Source organism: Diceros bicornis, chromosome 5, assembly GCF_020826845.1.
Source record: "Diceros bicornis minor isolate mBicDic1 chromosome 5, mDicBic1.mat.cur, whole genome shotgun sequence".
NCBI classification, from domain to species: domain Eukaryota; kingdom Metazoa; phylum Chordata; class Mammalia; order Perissodactyla; family Rhinocerotidae; genus Diceros; species Diceros bicornis.
This window is the reverse complement of record NC_080744.1, coordinates 58,641,825-58,661,561: the sequence shown is the minus strand read 5'-3', so window position 1 is coordinate 58,661,561 and position 19,737 is coordinate 58,641,825. Positions and strand designations below refer to the sequence as shown.

The 19,737-nt window shown below is 38.9% G+C and overlaps 1 protein-coding gene across 12 annotated transcripts in view; it reads left to right on the top strand.

Moving 5' to 3' along the window:
* Positions 1-19,737, top strand: part of CSNK1G1 (casein kinase 1 gamma 1) — a 205,215-nt gene that overhangs the window by 149,267 nt on the left and 36,211 nt on the right. For all 12 annotated transcript variants that reach the window (XM_058541808.1, XM_058541801.1, XM_058541804.1 and 9 more), the window contains 5 exons: positions 9,095-9,246; positions 11,603-11,837; positions 16,651-16,736; positions 18,820-18,904; positions 19,179-19,327. In XM_058541808.1, coding sequence (XP_058397791.1) covers positions 9,095-9,246; positions 11,603-11,837; positions 16,651-16,736; positions 18,820-18,904; positions 19,179-19,327 — 707 coding nt within the window. The remainder of the gene's footprint in view (positions 1-9,094; positions 9,247-11,602; positions 11,838-16,650; positions 16,737-18,819; positions 18,905-19,178; positions 19,328-19,737) is intronic.

The window sequence follows — 19,737 nt, the reverse complement described above, 5'->3', positions numbered from 1 at the left end:
TTTGTGATAGGAGTATGCTTTGAGTGAAATTTTCTAATTGTAGCATTGAACAAATAACGAGGGAGGATTTTCATTGCCTTGAAATATCAGTGATATTTTAGATAAAAAGCTGGAGACTCCTCCCAACACTCTACAGCTATGTGTAAGAGAGGAGATAACTGTGCTGGGGCTTTGGGAATAATGGGTCAAGGCAAGTTCCGAAAGCAGTTTTAAATACTCCCTGGGCCTGGATACTTTAGTATTAAGACTGTAGTGCTAAATGTTGAAAACAGGCTCAGGACTAGAGACAGACCAGGGACCGAGGAGGCTTTAGAACTCTGGCAATTTGACAATATATACTAAAGTGTTAAATATGCATGCCCCTTAACTCAACATTTCTTCTTCAAGGAATTTACACTCAAGATACATTTGCATTTATGCCCCAAAACTTAGGCACGAGGATTATTTGCGGTGTTGTATGCGTATTTGTCTAGACAATTTTATTTTCAAATGATAGAGTTTAAGCTCACTTAAGAAAGAGAGAGGCTTCGGGGGGCAGATTTCTTGGCTCACAGGACTGAGAATTCTAGCAATATTCTCACTTCAGGCCAGCCAGATCCAGACTAACACTATCCCTGGTCCTCAGGTTATGTGGTATATTTATCTGTCTCTCTGTTTCTCTCAGCAGTGCTTTCTCTGTGTTAGTTTCATTCTCAGATAGGTCATCTACCTATTTTCATGTGGTACTATCTGGCAGCTCCAGGCTAAGCTCTTTCCAGTTTAGCACTTGAGGGGGACAAATTGTTCCTCCTTCTCTATAGTTCCACAAAAGTCCTGGAGTTGACTCTCATTATACTGATGTGAGTTCCCCAGGGCAGGGGGATAGAATACTGTGATCAACCTGGCTTGAGTCATATCCTTGGGGTGGCAGTGGGAAATGGGTTGACCCTGCTTTAACCACATGAAGTAACATTGAGGAAATGGTGCTTTCCCACTGGAAGAGTAAGGTATTGTTATCAGAAGAAGGAAGAAAAGGCTGCAGCCCAGGCAAAAGCAATATCTGTTCACTATAATATCTATTTCTAATAACAAATATACGGATACAACCTAAATGTCCATTAGTACAAGAAAACTTAAATATGATACATCATAGGATGGGATACTATGTAGCTATTAAAATGAATGAGGTATATCCATGTGTTGACAAGAAAAAATGTCCACTATACAATATTAAAAGTGAAGTTGCAGAAAAGTATTCTTAGTTATGTGTATTATCTGTTATGGATGTGAATACTTTTTTTAGTATATTTCCGTATTGCTTTTGGTTTGCTGTTACATTTGATTGTTTAAAGTGAGTGTATATATCATTTTTATAATTTAAAAAAGTAATGCCTCAGACGGCCCCTATTCTATACCAGGGACTGGAATTGACAAAGCTCAAGAACTATAGAGAGATGGACATATCATAGGAAAGCTGAAAAGATAGTATTCATGGAGCTGATATAAAAATAATGGGAACTAAGGGGTAGATAGGACTGATTAAGCTGCCTGTGCAGCAGGGCAGGGGATTTATATCCTGGAAGAGTGACAGAGAATTGCTAGAAAAAGTAAATGTTAACCAAAAGGCACATGGTTTGGCAAAGGTGGAGTAGGGAGCACAGAGAATAACTTTGGCAACCCCGTGAATGAAAGGGAAGAACAGAGACGGAGGATATAGGCAACTTAGTGTAAGGAAGAGAGCGGTGAATCTGGAGTTGAGAGATCTGATTGTGTTACTTGGGCACCCTGTTACCTAGGAAGGGTCACACAACATCTCTTAGGGTCTCTATCTCATATGTAAAATGGAGTTATTAGTATTTCACCTTTTTTCTTCACAGAACGACTGTGAGATTCAAGTGAGATGGAAAAGGGCTACCCATGTAAAGAAAAGACCATATAATTCCAAGTTAGCCAGGACCAGAATATAGTATTTGTCTATAAATGTAGTGGGAGAAGAAAAGGGTAGGAAGATGTCATCAGACTTTCTTTGTACATTAGATGACTTATCTGACTAAAATTTTATTGGTCATTGAATCTATTTGGATGGGCAGGTGCTTTTTTTTAATTTTATTTATTTATTTATTTTTTCCCCCAAAGCCCCAGTAGATAGTTGTATGTCATAGTTGCACAGCCTTCTCGTTGCCTTTTTTTTTTTTTTTTTTTTTTTTGCTGAGGAGGATTCGTCCTGAGCTAACATCCGGTTCCAATCTTCCTCTTTTTGTGTGTGATCCGCCCCCACAGCATGGCTACTGACAGATGAGTGGTGTGGGTCTGTGCCCGGGAACTAAACGGGGCTGCTGAAGCAGAGCATGCTGAACTTAACCACTAGGCTACAGGGGCTGGCCCAGCAGGTGCTTTTTTGAGAGAAGGGAAGACATTTACATTTGTTTGTGTGTAGCTTTCAGTACTGTTAACTAAAGTGAATATTCTACATAGTTCACCGGCGTGTGGTAACAGGAAGATAAAACTGCAGATATCATATGCAACCATCATGGAGGAAAATACACAGAAGAATGTCAATTTAGAAATACTACAACTCTGAATTACTTGGAATCCTCATACTGGTGGCTTGCCCAACAGAACATTTTTTTTTGTTTTAATATCATTCCCAGGAAATTCAAACAAGAACTGCTGAGAAATATCAGTTCTGTTAGCATTTCCTGCACATTTAAAATCTGATTAATTTGTTTTGCTCTGTATGTGTGTGCATTTTAGCATTTTGAGGCAAGCCTTGTGCCTTGCAAATAGAAAACTCAAGCGGCGTTTCGTTGAATTGTATTTAAATTATTTATTTATTTATTTACTTACTTAGTATTTATTCTATCCTTATCTATCATATGCTTGGACCAGTGCTAGGCACTGACATACAAACATAGTTAACACATAGTAGTCACTGCCTTCAGATAGCCTTCTGTTAGGAGGGAAGACAGACACATGGACAAAGAAAGTGTAATAGGAGCAGGGCAGGATTCTCAGGAACTGGTTCACTGTACTTTAACCTCATTTTTTTTTTCTCATTCCTTCTAAATACTTGCCAGAACTTTCTTGACTTTTTAGTTGTTACTGTTCAGGTGTGTGTTAAGAAGAATTGAATATCTCCTCTTAGCTTTTGAAACTCAATCTCAATAGATATTCTGTCTTTATAACTTAATCACAGGAACTGCAATACTAAGGAAAGTGGAAAATTTTCAGAAACTGAGTTTTTTATCCCATAAATTTACCAGTTCTGAGCTGAGTTAGTCTTGTTGGAAAAAGAAAGGACCCCCCATCCCCACCCCATCCCAAAACACAGCACATTTTTTAAATCGGTTTTTGTGTTAGATGCTATCTACTGCAGAATAAATCTGTTCTCCTATCTTGGGCTTTCCTTCCTAACTCCTTTGGATAAATAAAACTTTGAACCTGCTTTGAGGCTCAAGGCCTTGCTAATTTTCTGTATATAATAGAGAAACTGTACTCAGTTTCTGTGGCTCAGAAATGTGAGATTATTCCTCTGCTCTTGCCTTCCCTCACCTTCTCTTCCCCCACCATACAAAATTTGAGCTTGTGTGAATAGCATATGTCTAGCGATATTCCGGTTCCCAAGAGGCCTGTGAACAAGATGATTGTAAAGCATTTTTCATTATAGGACAAAGTAATCCTGATTCCTAATTTTGGATCTAGCTGTTTTTGTTATTAAACCAGCATTTTGAGTAGATTCGTATGTTGAACTGGTTCATATTTTAAAGAGGCATTTTTCAGAGTTAGAGAAATGAGAGGGATTTTTTTCTTTTTTTAAAAGAGAAATATATTTTCTCATATCTTTGTAATAATGCATTGTTTGTAGAGTTTTTTCCTGAGTTTTAAAGGCTGTACTTTTATTTTCCTTTTTCACTTCTTCCCATGGAATATCATCCTGTTTATCTGCCTATTCTTTCTGCTTTCTTGTTAAGTGGACTTGTTTAATATTATTATTGTTCCTGATGATAATTCCCCATGTATTAATAATTCTCTGATCTCTCACAGACATTAAAGAACATTCATTAGTTGTGCTAGAAGCCACTACCATTGGTGGAACCAAGGACAGTTTAATTTTGGAGCAAAACTGTCCTATTTTCTTTAAAAATTAAAAAACAAACTGTATAAACAAAAGAAGGAAATTGCCGAGGTCATTATGTCCTTATAGATTTTCTCCAGCCCTGACTTTAGAAGACAGTCATCACCAACGTATACTTATTTTTTCATGGAAATATTAATATAGATGTTATTTTTTACATGTAGATATTAATGTATTTATGGGACTTACTGGAATTTGCTTCACAGCTAGGTAAATTTAGTTTTTCAAAAAGAATGAAAGGCTAATTATTAAGCAATAATGTGATCAAATTACCAAAAGCTTCAAAGGGGTTCTATTTCAGTTCTCAGCCCGATGTGCATTTAAAAATATCTCTATTTAGAGTAGTTACTGTTCATAATACATTGTGGAATCTTTTTAGGTAACAGCTTAGATGATAAAGAAGCCATTATCCTTGATTTGGTGTGTTTAACCCAAGTTACATTTGTGACAGACTGAAAATTAGCTGTAGTGTTGTACACCTCACTTCCTGTTCTTTGCAGCTTGATGTATGTGTGAGCCACATGTCCAGCAGGATTTATAAGAATATGTTACTAATGGATGGAAAAGCTATTTTCATAGTACCCTGTAAAAATATACCAGATAACATGTGCAGTGTATAATAACCTTGCAGTTTTGTTTTATAAGAGATTTAACCTGTGGCTAAAGGAAATATAATGAAATCCATTGGAAATCCTTTAGAAGAGGAAAATTCGGGATTCACTTCTTTAATTTCCAGGCTTTTATGCAGTTGACCAATTTAGGAGGGAGACCTCGTTAGTGCTTTATTTCCAGAGCAGATGAGAGATTATAGAACTACCTCAGTTTCTGAAATACCATGGATCAAAGAATTCAGTACATATCTACCTTGCCCACCTCTCCCACTTCATTCCCATTACCTCATAATTTCTTGCAGAAAGTACCTTGTTTACCACATGTATCGCTTTTGTTGCATTTAAATTTTTTTTTTTTTTTGTGAGGAAAGTCAGCCCTGAGCTAACATCTATGCCAATCCTCCTCTTTTTGCTGAGGAAGACTGGCCCTGGGCTAACATCTGTGCCTATCTTCCTCCACTTTATGTGGGACGCTGTCACAGTGTGGCCTGACAAGCGGTTCATCAGTGCGCACCTGGGATCCGAACCCGGGCCACCAGCAGCGTAGCGTGCGCACTTAACCGCTTTGCCACAGGGCCGGCCCTGTATTTAAATTTCTTAAGCAACAGATTAGAGATGGCTTTGTAAAAGAAGAGTGAAATATAATATTCAGGATTTCTCATTTAAATGCAGTACAGGTGATAAATCATTGCTGTGCAGTAATCTTTGACCAAAGAGAGAGACGTTTTTAGTGGGCCTATGTCTCTGACTTTCACCACGAGCACTGGCCACTTTATGGGCAGTCATGTGAGAAACTACGCACAGAATGGAACTTGTGTAGGCATTTCTCTGTACAGATAGTTCTAATACGTTATGGCTACTATGGCTACGTCTTTCAAAGAGACTTTTTTGCTCAGCAGCACATTTTCAGTAATATCTAAGAAACTCCAGACAGACAAGTGTTTTAAATAGCCTTAAAATGATTCCCTTCAAAAGGTATTGAGTCCAATTGTTCTGATGTGAAAGAACTTCTGAAAGACACTGGTCTGTCAGTGTTTTCTGAGTCCTCATAATATATTAGTCATAAAACAAAGCAATACCCTTTATTTCTACCCTCTAGGTACGGTTTTCCAGCTGAGACTGCACTTCAGAATCACCTGTGGAGCTGTGCTTACATCCACTCCTAGAAATTCTGGTTTAGTAGGTTAGAAGTGAAGTCACTGCATCTGTTTTTTAAAATTTTAGAGATGTTTCTAATAGACACACTTCCTGTTGAGTACCACTACCAGCTTACATTTGAAATTGTACCACACATATTGTATATAACATGGAGGCAAGTTTCATTCATACTTTCTGTATGGCTTTACAAAGAGGAACCTAGACGGAAATCCTAGCTATAGTCAGAATTGAATTTTGGATTTAAAAGGGAACCAATCTAAAAACCGCTTCTCTTTACAGATGACAAAGCAGAGAGGTGAAGGAGTGTTCAGAGTTGGTAGTAGAACCAAATACTAGATCTAAGACTCTGACTTGAGTTGGACCTAGACCATCTTTGAGAAAAACTTCAAAGCTACTCAGTAATCTAGAAGTTGTCTTGAGCATCCCAAAGCCTGCCAGGGTATTGTGAGGTCTCAGGGTATTTCATAAAAGGAGTAATAATGCAGCCAGCAGGAACTCCTCACATCTTTGAAGTTACTAGGCAGGAGTTATGAGTGACGTAACTCATAGTTAGAAATTATAAATATCACCCAGAATGCTTTTGTGACTTCTTTGTAAACATGGAAATTTCAGACGAGACATGCCTAGATTTGGTACTAAAGATTCTTGAGAACAAGATGATCATTTGTCTCATTTAAACTGATCCTTAAGTATTGGCAGCAAGTCTAGGATGTTATGCCAATATTATATTTCTAAGCAGGCCTGACTTGTAGCTTGTACTTCAGAAAGAGGATATTGTGCCCAGATTTGCAATTTAACTAACTAAAGGAATAATATGTTTATTAATTAGGATTAGATTTGGCTGTGAAAAAAAAAAACAACCAAAAACCAAATAACAGTAGTTCAATCAAGGTAGAGATTGATTTTTCTTTTGAATTAAAAAAGTACAGAGGGGAGGGAAGTCCAACATTGGTGTGGTTACTTCACAGCCATCAAGGACTCAGATCCTTATCATTTTTGTTCCGTCCATTCTTGGCACTGTCTTACATCCTCAAGGTGTCTGGTGGTTCTAGATGGCTCTGGAGCTTCAGCCAATCTTCAAAGGGGCATACCTCCAACTTGAGTCAGCTCTCTTGAAAGAGCTTTTCTAGAACCACCCCATCCAATAATTTCTACTTCCATCTCACTGGTCATTCCTATTATCAAGGGAGGATGGAAAGTTATAACTGGACAGGTTGCTTTTTGCAATAATTAGAAGTTCTATTATTAAGAAGGAAGGAGAGAATGGATGTTGAGCAGGCAACCAACAGATCTGCCACAATCTCCTCTGAAGAATATAATATTTATATTAGGGAAATGAAATTTTAGTGACATCAAAAACTATTATATAGGATATAAATTTAAAAGATCCCCAAACTACAGTCTACCATGTATTTGATTAATAAAAGCAATAAATCTCTACAATGATAGTATTTTGCTTTGGATTTCTCAGCAGGACTCGTTGGGAACAGCTGTTAGGTTTTGTATATTTTTAAATAAACTGAAGAATGAGTTCTTCAAAACAACAGAAGAAAAAAGACACTTCAAATTAAATCTTGTTTCCTTTTGTAAATAGGGAGACTCAAAACAACCACAAGGACAATTCGATGGATATTTATGGAGCTAGCAGGAGCAGAGTATACTATATTAGATGATACGAGCTAGGGATGAACATATTAAAACACTCAATTTGTTTAGTATTTAGAAGGAACAAGATAGACTGATGCACCATGTGAAATTGTTAAACACATAGCAATGAATTGTACCAATTCCAGATATATAAGACCTGTCATGGAGAGAAGGATGGGTACATTGGATTAAAGTTCTAAGTATTAGATATTGTCCTAGTCCATTTGTGCTGCTGTAACAAAATACCACAGACTGGATGGCTTATAAACATGAAAATTTATTTCTCACAGTTCCAGAGGCTGAAAGTCCAAGATCAGGGTGCCAGCGTGGTCAGATTCTGGTGAGAGTCCACTTCCACGTTGCAGATTGCTGACTTCCTGCTGTGTCCTCACATGATGGAAGGGGCTAGGGAGTTCTGTGGGGTCTCTTTTATAAGGGCACTAATCACCTGCTGAAGGCCCCACCTCTTAAAACCATCGCATTGGACATTAGGTTTTCAACATATGAATTTTGCAGGGACACAGACATTGAGATCATAACAGATATAATCACCTCTGTCTGTATCCTACCTGTACAAATAAAAAGAGAATGGGAAGATGAAGAGAATTTTATTATCTAAAAAACTTGTAGGCAGAAGCAAGCAGTTATCTGCAGCATATGCAACTATAGACCATGGTAAATATAAATGTGTAAGATGGAAGTGTTTCTACTCTTGAGACCAGATTTTTTAAATGTTCTGTAGTCTCATTGGTATCCACTGTTCACATGATGTCATTTAACACATATTTACTGAGTGCCTCATATTTACAATACACTTTAAGGAGGAAATTCATTCACAAGTTGCCACTTAGGTGAGAAAGGCTAGATTTTGGCTTCTTAAAGATATGCATTTCAAATCTGGGGAAAACCCAGCCTTGTATTTTTTTTTTTTTTTTTTTCCTTTTCCTTTCATAGTTATCAGTAACCAAACCCTGCCTGTTGACTTTGCTCTAGCTGACAGAAAACAGGAAACTACAGAGACTCCCCATGAGAAGAGGGCCAGGCTGCACCCTCTGTGACCTCGCCCCTTCAGTCTGAGTTTTCCTTGGGGCAGCAGTTGCAAACAGCTCCATGCAGCTCTGGCAGTAAGCATAGGGAGTGCAAATGAAACCAGCTAATTGCAGCAAGGTCTGTTAGCCTGGCCTTTGAGCTCAGTGAGCCATCTTTTGAACCTTTTATGATAGTATACTTTTGGACATCCTTGGGGGAGAATAGTTTGCACTCTGATTCAATAATGGATCAGGGCCCATTCTCTGTTTTATATAGCAGTGGAAATGCCTTTGGTACTCTGGTATTAAATAACTGCTTATTTGGACATATTGTGCAGTGACTTAGCCTTTCCCACCCATTGTTAATTTCCTTTGAAGCTATTGTGCTCAGTTTAAAGCTCTCTGGTAGGTACTATGGAAGAAAATGGAAATCTCACAGTTTCTACTTTCTTTGTATCTACTCAGTGCTGATGCAGCTATCTCATATTTTGGTTTTGTGTCCCCCACTCTGCACCCTATTTCCCCTTTGATTTCAGGTGAAGGTCTCCCGCAGGTGTATTACTTTGGACCATGTGGGAAATACAATGCCATGGTGCTGGAGCTCCTCGGCCCTAGCTTGGAGGACTTGTTTGACCTCTGTGACCGAACTTTTACTTTAAAGACCGTGTTAATGATAGCCATCCAGTTGGTAAGTTGGCATTGCTATTCTGCAAGAGGATAGGTGGGTCCCCCAGCCACATCCTTGTGTCGCTTTTGGTGATTTACTAGCTGTAGTGACACCTAGTGAATGCATTCTCACAGGGTTGATGGCATTCTAAGAAGCTGGTTGGGGCAAAAAGAGTTAACCCAGAGAAGTCACACTGCATCTGCTGTTTGCTCTCTTTTAAGAATTTGCGCCTTGGAGCCATACCCTTACCCTTAACTCAAGCGGAAGCATATAATTTAGATTAGGGAGATAGAGCATCATTAGGTGAAGTTGTACTAATGCAAGTAATTTCTTCAGTGTTTTATTTATAAATTTTAAACACATGGCTGTAAGGTTTCGTCATGTTCTCCCTCTCCCCTCACAGTTGCATTCGAGAGAAGATTGGAGATGTAACTCACTGCCCTAACAATCAGATTCCAAAGTTTGTGTGACCTAGAACCTGCGTTAGTTCTCTGGCCTCCAGTTCGCACAGAGGCTGACACAGCTGAAGAGGCAGCTCTCTCAGCTCCTACCAGATTATACCCAATACCAGTTAAAGGAGCAGTTAAGACAGTTCCTTTGAGAAGTTTGTCAGCCCTTCAGAGGAAAAATGCAAATGCATCTTTATTGGTCTGGAATGTTGATGGTCTCACCCACTTTACAGTAAAAACTTGGAAATGTTAGAAAATTGACCTTGACTTTTGAGTCCAAAATTCATAATTTTTATTTATTTATTTATATTTTCCCCCAAAGCTCCAGGAGATAGTTGTATGTCATAGTTACCCATCCTTCTAGTTGCTGTATGTGGGATGTGGCCTCAGCATGGCTGGAGAAGCGGTGCATCGGTGCGTGCCTGGGATCCGAACCCGGGCCGCCAGCAGCAGAGCGCACGCACTTAACCGCTAAGCCACGGGGCCAGCCCTTGAGTCCAAAATTCAAATGTCTGGGCCTCCCTTTCTATACTAACTAGAAAAACTTTATAGGTAAATGAACTTAGTGAAATTTGAATAATTTTATGGTTATTATTTTGAGCTATATTTATTTTCACATAAAAACTGCACTCCTACGCCTGCTGCTGAGTGATTAGCTCTGTGATTTCAGTCCAGTATTAATTTCTCTGAGCCTCACTTCCCTTATTTCTGCGAGCAAGAGAGCTGCGTTGGGGACTCCTGTCTGACTGAGGATAGGAAGTTGTGGGCAGGAAGAGAATGTGGCAGTGCCACCTGTCTTCAGAAACCACCAACATATTCTGATATCCTGTCTGGGAATACTTCTTGCCTCTCAAATCCTTACTTTCAAATCCCCTAATTCTATTCCTCATTGCAAATTGTAACATTACAAGCTAAAACTGTATATTATCATTTTAGCTGAATTATACCCTCCCACTTTCTTTTATCTTGATATTTATTATGTATATATTTGTATCAAAATATTTTCTGCTTTATAAGAGTAAAGTGACTTTTTAAAAAAATTTTTTTTTAATTTATTTTTTATTTTTTTTTCCCCCAAAGCCCCAGTAGATAGTTGCATGTTATAGCTGCACATCCTTCTAGTTGCTGTATGTGGGACGCAGCCTCAGCATGGCCGGAGAAGCGGCGTGTTGGTGCATGCCTGGGATCCGAACCCGGGCCGCCAGCAGCAGAGTGTGTGCACTTAACCGCTAAGCCACGGGGCCGGCCCCCCACCTTTTTTTTAATGAGTTTTTTTTTTTTTTAATTTTTATTTATTTATTTATTTTTTCCCCCAAAGCCCCATTAGATAGTTGTATGTCATAGCTGCACATCCTTCTAGTTGCTGCATGTGGGACGCAGCCTTATCATGGCTGGAGAAGTGGCGCATCGGTGTGGGCCCGGGATCTGAACCCGGGCCGCCAACAGCGGAGCATGTGCACTTAACCACCAACCCACGGGGCTGGCCCAAAAAGTGACTTTTTTTTGAAGAAGAAGAAGATTGGCCCTGAGCTAACATCTGTTGCAAATCTTCCTCTTTTTCTTTTTTCTCCCTGAAGCCCCAGTACATAGTTGTATATCCTAGTTGTAGGTCCTTCTAGTTCTTCTCTGTTGGTCGCCGTCTCAGCATGGCTTGATGAGTGGTGAGTAGGTCCGCACCCAGGATCTGCACTGGCAAACCCCGGGCCGCCAAAGCGGAACACACAAACTTAACCGCTACGCCACTGGGCCGGCCCCCGAGTGTAAAGTGGCATTTGTAAGAGTAAAGTGACTCTGGATGATGAAGAAGAAATGAGTTTTATTTTCATTTCAGTAATTAAAACCTTGGGCTGATTAAAGAAAATGTTTTGATGTATTTTTCCAATAAACTTCTTTAAAGAGTATTTCCATCATTGTTTTTTCTCTTTTAGCTTTCTCGAATGGAATATGTGCATTCAAAGAATCTCATTTACCGAGATGTCAAGCCAGAGAACTTCCTGATTGGCCGACAAGGCAATAAGAAAGAGCATGTCATACACATTATAGACTTTGGACTGGCCAAGGAATACATTGACCCTGAAACCAAAAAACATATACCATATAGGGAGCATAAAAGTTTAACTGGAACTGCAAGATATATGTCTATTAACACACATCTTGGCAAAGGTTTGTTTATTTTCTGTTCCATGGTAAGGGGCTGGTTGTTAAAACAACTTTTTATTCCAATAACATTTTTGTCCCCATTGTGCATTACAACTTGTGATTCTTATTGCTTCACAAGGTAAGTGATTTTTATACTTGAGGAATTAAGATGATAAGTTAGTGACCTTCCCAAGAATCCTGTTGATAACTTAAGGATTTTTTTTTTTTTTGTGGGGAAGATCAGCCCTGTGCTAACATCTGCCAATCCTCCTGTTTTTTTTTTGCTGAGGATGACTGGCCCTGGGCTAACATCCATGCCCATCTTCCTCCACTTTATATGGGACGCCACCACAGCATGGCTTGCCAAGCGGTGCGTTGGTGTGCGCCCGGGATCCGAACCAGTGAAGCCCGGGCCGCCGCAGCGGAGCGGGCGCGCTTAACCACATGTGCCACTGGGCCGGCCCTGGATTTTTAATTCTTTATACTGTGTTTCCAAATGCCTAGTTTCTCCGCAGTGTGGGTACTTGAATAACTGTATTAATCTGATAGCATTTTGGTAAGTTTAGTGATGAGTGTGGTATTTATATATGAATGGTCCCATATCTGACAATCCTTAAAAAGGACATCAGGCTGGTATCTGCTCTGGGGAAGAGTGCTTCACTAAAACATGGACTACTGTTCACTGTGCATAATTACATGAATAATTCTTCAGGGAAGAGCCTATGTCTTATTCAGTGAAAATGTATTTACTTTTCCATGAAACTTGCGTTTTATTCAGGGATAAACAGTTTGCACAAATATTGCTAAAAGCTCTAATCAAGGCAGAAGGCCTTACTTGTTAGAGAAACTATTTTCGATAAAAGCCTAAGCAACAGTGGGAAGGCCAAGTAGGAAGGGCCCTGGGCCGCTCACCAGCTTCTCCAGAAAAGTTTCCCTTTTTATCTGTGTTATATATTGGGCTTTCATGGAAGATTCTATTTGAAGGAAAAGTTTCAAGGTGATTGAAAAAATTTATTTGAAAATCACCACCCTAGAGAGTAGACATGTAAACAGAGTATTACCAGGTTTCATACTCCTAGATATAGCTAGTTATATCAGATGTTTAAGTATTAATGAACTGTTTACACTAATAAGTATGTTAGAGACTAATGTAAAGAGCTACCAAGTTGCCTCATGGAAGAAACTGCACAGGTATTCAGGAGAGGATTCTAGTATTAGTGAAGAGTAAAAATGACATTACAATGTAGTGTGATACACCTTGAGCTGAAATCATGAATGCTATCAAGATTTTTTCAGTAACCACGTGGAAATCCTCACTTAACTAAGTGTAATACTTGAAAATTAGACTAGAAGGTCATCTGCCATTTATTATTGGTGTCCCTTTGGATAAGTTAATCTCCCTGAAACTTATCTGTAATATGAGAGTAATATTTCGCACAGATGTTTTCAAGGTTGAAAGGGTAATATATGTAACACAGGTCTCTTTCATAGTGCTCAGTATTCCTTTCTTCCTTCCTTTTTACAAAGAGACACACTGTGTCGTAAATAGTAAAATCATGATTATTTGGTTTAGCTGACAGACTCTAGAAGTTGTTGTTCTAATGCCTGCTTCCTGGGCTCAGCAATTTGTGTTCTGCTTTTATTGTTCTTATCAGGAAAGGCAAGAACAGACGGGGTGGGTTTCACTGTTATGTTTGTATAAAGTACAGTGTAAAGGTTAAGAAAAAGGGATGCAAATCCTGGCTCTTTCACTTCAAGCTATGTGATTTTGGTCCAATAACCTTCTTCCCTTGGCCTCAGTTATCTCATCTATGAAATGGGTGTGATAATAGTACCTTATGTCTTAGAGTTCTGTGAGAAAATGCATAAAAAGTGTTTAGCATAGTGCCTGGTAATAGTATAGACTCTATAATGGTAGTTATCATTTAGTTATTCTACAAAATATGTTTTAAGCATCTACTGCCACCAGACTGGGTTCCTTCATCTGGTTTAGCCTTTCCTGCTGGAAATTTGAGTTGATCTCCAAACTCAGACTTCCTGGGTTGCGGAGTTTTTTAGGTCAGATCCAACCTGTCACCATATTTTGTCCTCTCTACATTACAGAGAATACATATAGATGGCTGTCACATGCCCTTTAAACTCTGGCCAGGGTGTCAAACCAGAGAGGTTTTTATAGGAACTCTGATCCTACTGGTTTTTAAATGTGTAGCATCTTTTATGTTGTAATGAAGAAAAAGGGAAGTGTATCTTTAAATGACTTGGAGAGAATTGCCTATTAATTTAGTGAGGAAGGGAACAAGGGAAGAAGCCTTCTAAACCTGATATTACCGCATCAGATTGGCCACCTTCCCACTGATGAAGCCCTGATTAAGACAGCCCATTTTGTATTCTTTACATCTTTCCGATTGGTTGAAAGCAAGTTTTTTATGGTGTTGAAGAATTTTGTATCCTACTGGTCTCACTGGTATTAAAACCTTTCTTCTTTGAAAATGAAAATATGCTGCATGAAAAAACAAGGGCATGTGGAAATACTGAATTGAACAAATGTGGAGTGTTCAAAGAAATATGGAAATAAAGCATGGCTTTGGCTTTCACTCTGATTTTTTTCTTGAAAGGCGCTAATGACTCAAATTATAGATTATTTTAGAATTTTAGAGCTGGAAAATGACTTTTTAGATTATTTAAATCAACTACTTTATTTTCAGGTAAGGAAATTGAGGCCCAAAGTAGGTGATTTGCTCATGCTTAGTTTCACATGGATTAAATTAATGGAAAGGATGGGCCAAGGAACTATTTTTTTTCCTATTATCCTATATTCCACAGCTATTTTTTATGGTTCTCAGTATTTGAAAAGTTACTTTATTACTAATTCCAGTGAGTTTAAATGTGTTTTATTTATTAGTTTTTTGATTTTTTTAAAATCTCCTTTTATAATGGGCTTTGCTGTAAGAAGTTTGGCTTTCTTCTCAATATTGAAAATGTGGTGAGTTTCGCCCTCTAGTGCTCAACTAACTAAAGTGCAACTATTTGTCCAGTGAATTTTTTATTACCAAGGGACCTCTTGTTACAGGAAGTGAATATAAAAATGGAAAGGCGATGAGTAGGTGTGATATAGTGTGAGAAACTGCAAGGTGTGGTTTCTCTATCTGCCCTGCTTTGTAGGAGGCCTCAAACCACTCTGCATATTATTTTTTTTATTTGTATCTTTAGGTTTTGTTAACAAACTCGGTTGTTTTCTAATGGCTTTTTGTTTTCAATTATATATAAAATTTATTGCAAACTTCAGGCAAGCCATGTAGACAAAAGCTTCTGATGATCTTGCTGTTTTGTTTCATTCTTTTAAAGATTATTTCAGTTGATATGCATCAACTCAATTTTATGTTATATGTATTTATGTTATATGTATCTCTTGTCAGGGTGCCTCCCCTTCCTATTAGTGACCACCTGTGCAAAAACCTCCATCAAACTGCAATTTAGAAACTTGCCTTTGTTTCTTCATCTACCCTGTAGAGTTCTGCTCACTCTTTTTCACGCAAATTTCCCATAATTGGAGGCAGCACTTAAACATGTTGTGCTTTTGTATTTTGAGTTAGCTGAGTAGCTTTCCCTGCCTCCCTGACTCTCTTAGGTTTTCCTTTCTGCACAAAGAAAGCACAATCAAGTTTAAGGTAAACCCTTAGTATTGCTTCTGTAATTTCTTTTGATAAAGCCCTAAACTTGATTCTGAAAAATAAACACATAAAATGTCTGAGAGGAACCATAATTGGCAAATCAGAAATGGAGGAATGTACGACTTACTGTCAGTCTGACAACCAAAGAATGTAGAGGATATTTTCTGAGATGAGGTTATAGTTTTTTATTAACTGTTCTGCAGTTCTTTACCGTCTTAATTTTCACAATTAAGAGGAAAGAAAGAAAAACCCAGCAACTTGTTTTATATGGTAAGCTCCTAGAATGCAGGGATCCTGTTTTATGTGCCCATAAAGGACACCTTAGTAACAAGTTTTAAATTTTTCTTCTTTTATTTTATTTTTATTTTTATTATTATTAAAGATTTTATTTATTTATTTTTCCCCCCAAAGCCCCAGTAGATAGTTGTATGTCATAGCTGCACATCCTTCTAGTTGCTGTATGTGGGACACGGCCTCAGCATGGCCGGAGAAGCGGTGCATTGGTGCGCGCCCGGATCTGAACCCGGGCCGCCAGCAGCGGAGCGCACGCACTTAACCACTAAGCCACGGGGCCGGCCCTAAATTTTTCTTAAGGTGGCTGTGGAACATGGCACAAATGGAATGGAGCTGAGAGATTACGCATTGGTAGTCACGTATATCAAACTAAATTTTAAATGTTAATTTTTATGAATAAAAAGTGCCGGGCATGTGTGCTAGGCATTCTGCAGCTTGTCTTCGCGGGCCTAGCCAGAATGGACTGTTAACAGCTTCAGCTGCATAATCTGCTGCTCACTTTCCGTGATGGTAATGAAGGGTAATTGTAGCCCCATATACTGGAAATAACATTTCATTTAAATTGTCTTACTTTCAGGAAGGTAACAGCATTGAATGAGAAGTGGTTACTCATCGTTTAGTGATTTGGACGTGGTTTTAGTTTAGGATTGTCTCTTTTCACTTGATATTTATTGCTAGTGACAGATCTAGGCAAAGGAAGTAAACATTGTTTTTTGGTTTTGATCTAAAATACTATCCTGGTTTAGATATACAAAGAATTTGTGAGCAGAGCCTTTCTAGACCAGAAGGGTTTCCGAAGGGATTACTTGGTTTTGAACCCCTTTCTGCTTTAATAACTGCAAACATAATGTGTGATCTGTCTTCCCTTTTAGAGCAAAGCCGGCGGGATGATTTGGAAGCCCTAGGCCATATGTTCATGTATTTCCTTCGAGGCAGCCTACCCTGGCAAGGACTCAAGGTATCCTTGAAAGTGCTCAGTGGAGGGCTTTGTTTCGATACTCAGTTGTTAATGAAGAGGCTGACTTGATGTCTGTAAGAAGTACAAAGGGGAATATGGGCTACAGAGATGAGAAACAGGGACTGGTTACATCAGCCTATATTATAAACGTTCACCTGGGCCTTGGAAGCTCTGTTTTTGCTCACAATTGTCTTCTTCCCCTTCTGAATCCTTCTTCCTTGTTTTTGGGTTTTCCATAATCTCTTCCCTCATTCCCTCCCAGCCTTGCCAGTGCTGCTTTTCCCTCTGTGTCAGTATTCCTCCTCCACTACCATTACATAGAGGGAAGAGTGTTCCCAGTGTGTTGAGGAATTTCTGGAACAAATTGATGGCAGCAGCTGCTACACATTTTACCAGAAGGCCAGCAGGGCTGGGTGTGCCCCTAAGGGGGACTGGAAAATATTTGTTCATCCTGTATAGCCTAAGGGGCCACCTGAACTAAAACAAAAATTCAGGTTTAACATTATTGTTTGAGTGTTTTATTGAATAAATCCCTGTGCAGACAATAGTCATTCCTTGTGAAACATGTAAACAGCCTTCCTTAGTAGGTATCAATACAGTGCATTTGTGTCCAAGTTAACTATTAATTATAATTATAACCATTGTAATTACTCTGTTCCTTTGGCTGTTAGACTAGGAAATGGTGAGCTACTAATCCATTCTAAGTCCTATTAGATAGTTAAATGTGAGACACATTTTTTTTTAAATATTTTTATTTTATTTTATTTATTTATTTTTCCCCCAAAGCCCCAGTAGATAGTTGTATGTCATAGCTGCACATCCTTCTAGCTGCTGTATGTGGGACGCAGCCTCAGCATGGCCGGAGAAGCGGTGCGTCGGTGTGCACCCGGGATCTGAACCCGGGCTGCCAGCAGAGGAGTGTGCACACTTAACCACTAAGCCACCGGGCCGTCCCTGAGACACGTTTTTGAGTTGTAATTTATTTCAACATGTTAGTTTGAAAAGAAACTTAATCAGTAGCTTTGGGTACTCCTACACCCCCTCCCTCCCTCCAGAAGGGCAGAATGATTCATTTTGCTGTGCTTTCTAGGACATTGTCCTGAAAATTAAGGCTTCTTCTCCTTCCCTTTGGGAAGATTTTATTTCTTCCCCTTAAATCCCTCTCCTAACATCTCCTCCATGGCCTTCTCCTAGTCATGTATATCTTCTCACTGATCTTGACAGCTGTCAAATAGAGTTTTACACCCTATTTGCTCATCATATAGCCAAAGAAGGCATTTTTGTATTATTTAATTGCTTGCAACTTTCACAGTCCATGAATCATTTTAGTGGTAATTGTAGATCTAAAATTTCTCCAACTTACTTTAGATCACTCTTGCTTAAATCTGGGTGTAGCAGGCTAGGTAGAGCCTCACAAGAATCCCTTGAGGCCATGTTGTTGGTCCAAGCTCCAGGAGCCCTCTATAGTGCTGAGCAGACTAGGCTTGGCTGCTTTGAGCCACTGATGGACATATATCAGACCTGTCTGTTAGCCATCCCTGTATCATAGATAACATTTTTCCCTCTGGAAGCACATTGTGGAAAGACATTTTTTCTACTTCTTGTTCTTTTTTCTATTCAACTTCACAATAAATATCCTGTGGAGTCATCTATCTATCTGCCCCCACTTGAATTAACAACACTTTTAATCTTATCATAAAGCTGATCTAAGAAGGGGAAGGCTGAATCACTTTCGAATCTTTGTGGCCATGGAAGATTACTAAGCTTCTGCAATTTTGAAAATATTGCTACATGATATTTTTATTTTCTTATCCTAACCACTCATCTCATTACATTTGATGGTATTTATCTGAGATTACTAAATATATTTGCAAGCAAAACTTTCTAGAGCAGGTGTTTTGTACATATCTAAATACATCGTCTCTACTACATTTCTTATTTCTTAGTGTTAGAGAGAAAAAAATTAAGACTGTATAATAAATCCTGCCAGTTTGAGGGAAACAACCATTGTGTCCCCAAACATATTAGACCTCCCATACTTAGTGCCTCTTTCGAAATAACTTTCTCTCTTTACTCTCTGCAGGCTGATACGTTAAAAGAGAGATATCAAAAAATTGGTGACACCAAAAGGAATACTCCTATTGAAGCTCTCTGTGAAAACTTTCCAGGTAGGATGCTAAAAGGACACTTCAGCCAATGTAACTGAGCTTTGAAGTAGTTAGAGACTGTGACTTGGTATCTCTAGATAAGGGTGCTCTCCAGAAAATTTATCTTTCCTTTCATTGTTATTTAGACCAAGATAGGTTTTATCACTTTCGTTTGGTCCATAAAGAAAACACCAGTGTCAGATAGTCTGTATAAATATTCCTTGCTTGGCCAAGAGCTTCTTCCCATGGGAAACATTCAGCTAATGAGTATGGCCTTTCACCTCTTTCCTAACAGAGGAGATGGCGACCTACCTGCGGTATGTCAGGCGATTAGACTTCTTTGAAAAACCTGACTATGAGTATTTACGGACCCTCTTCACAGACCTCTTTGAAAGGAAGGGCTACACCTTTGACTACGCCTACGATTGGGTTGGGAGGCCTATTGTAAGTATCCTCTCACCTCAGACTAGCACTACCTCACCCCTTTACTTGCCAGACTTGCTGCTTAAGTCTGTGGAAAGAAAACACTCCTTTGACTGTAGACTTTACATTTACCAACCTTTTCAGGGTGATGCCATTGATTGTTCTTACTAGAGTTAGGAAGTAGGAGTAACTTCTTTATATGTTTTTAAGATTATGACCAGTATGTCCTAAGATACCAGAATTGAAGCTAGTTTTTAAGAAGTTTCATTTGAATGATCCAGAAGCTGGAGCTACTACATAAGCTGTTAAGGTGCTTTAACAGACTTCTGTAGGAGTGGAACCCCGCACCATAGGAAACTTTTGAATTTGCTCTTCTGGCCAGGGGTCCACAGGGCCTGAGAGCATGCTAACAGACATCACTGTAGGATTTT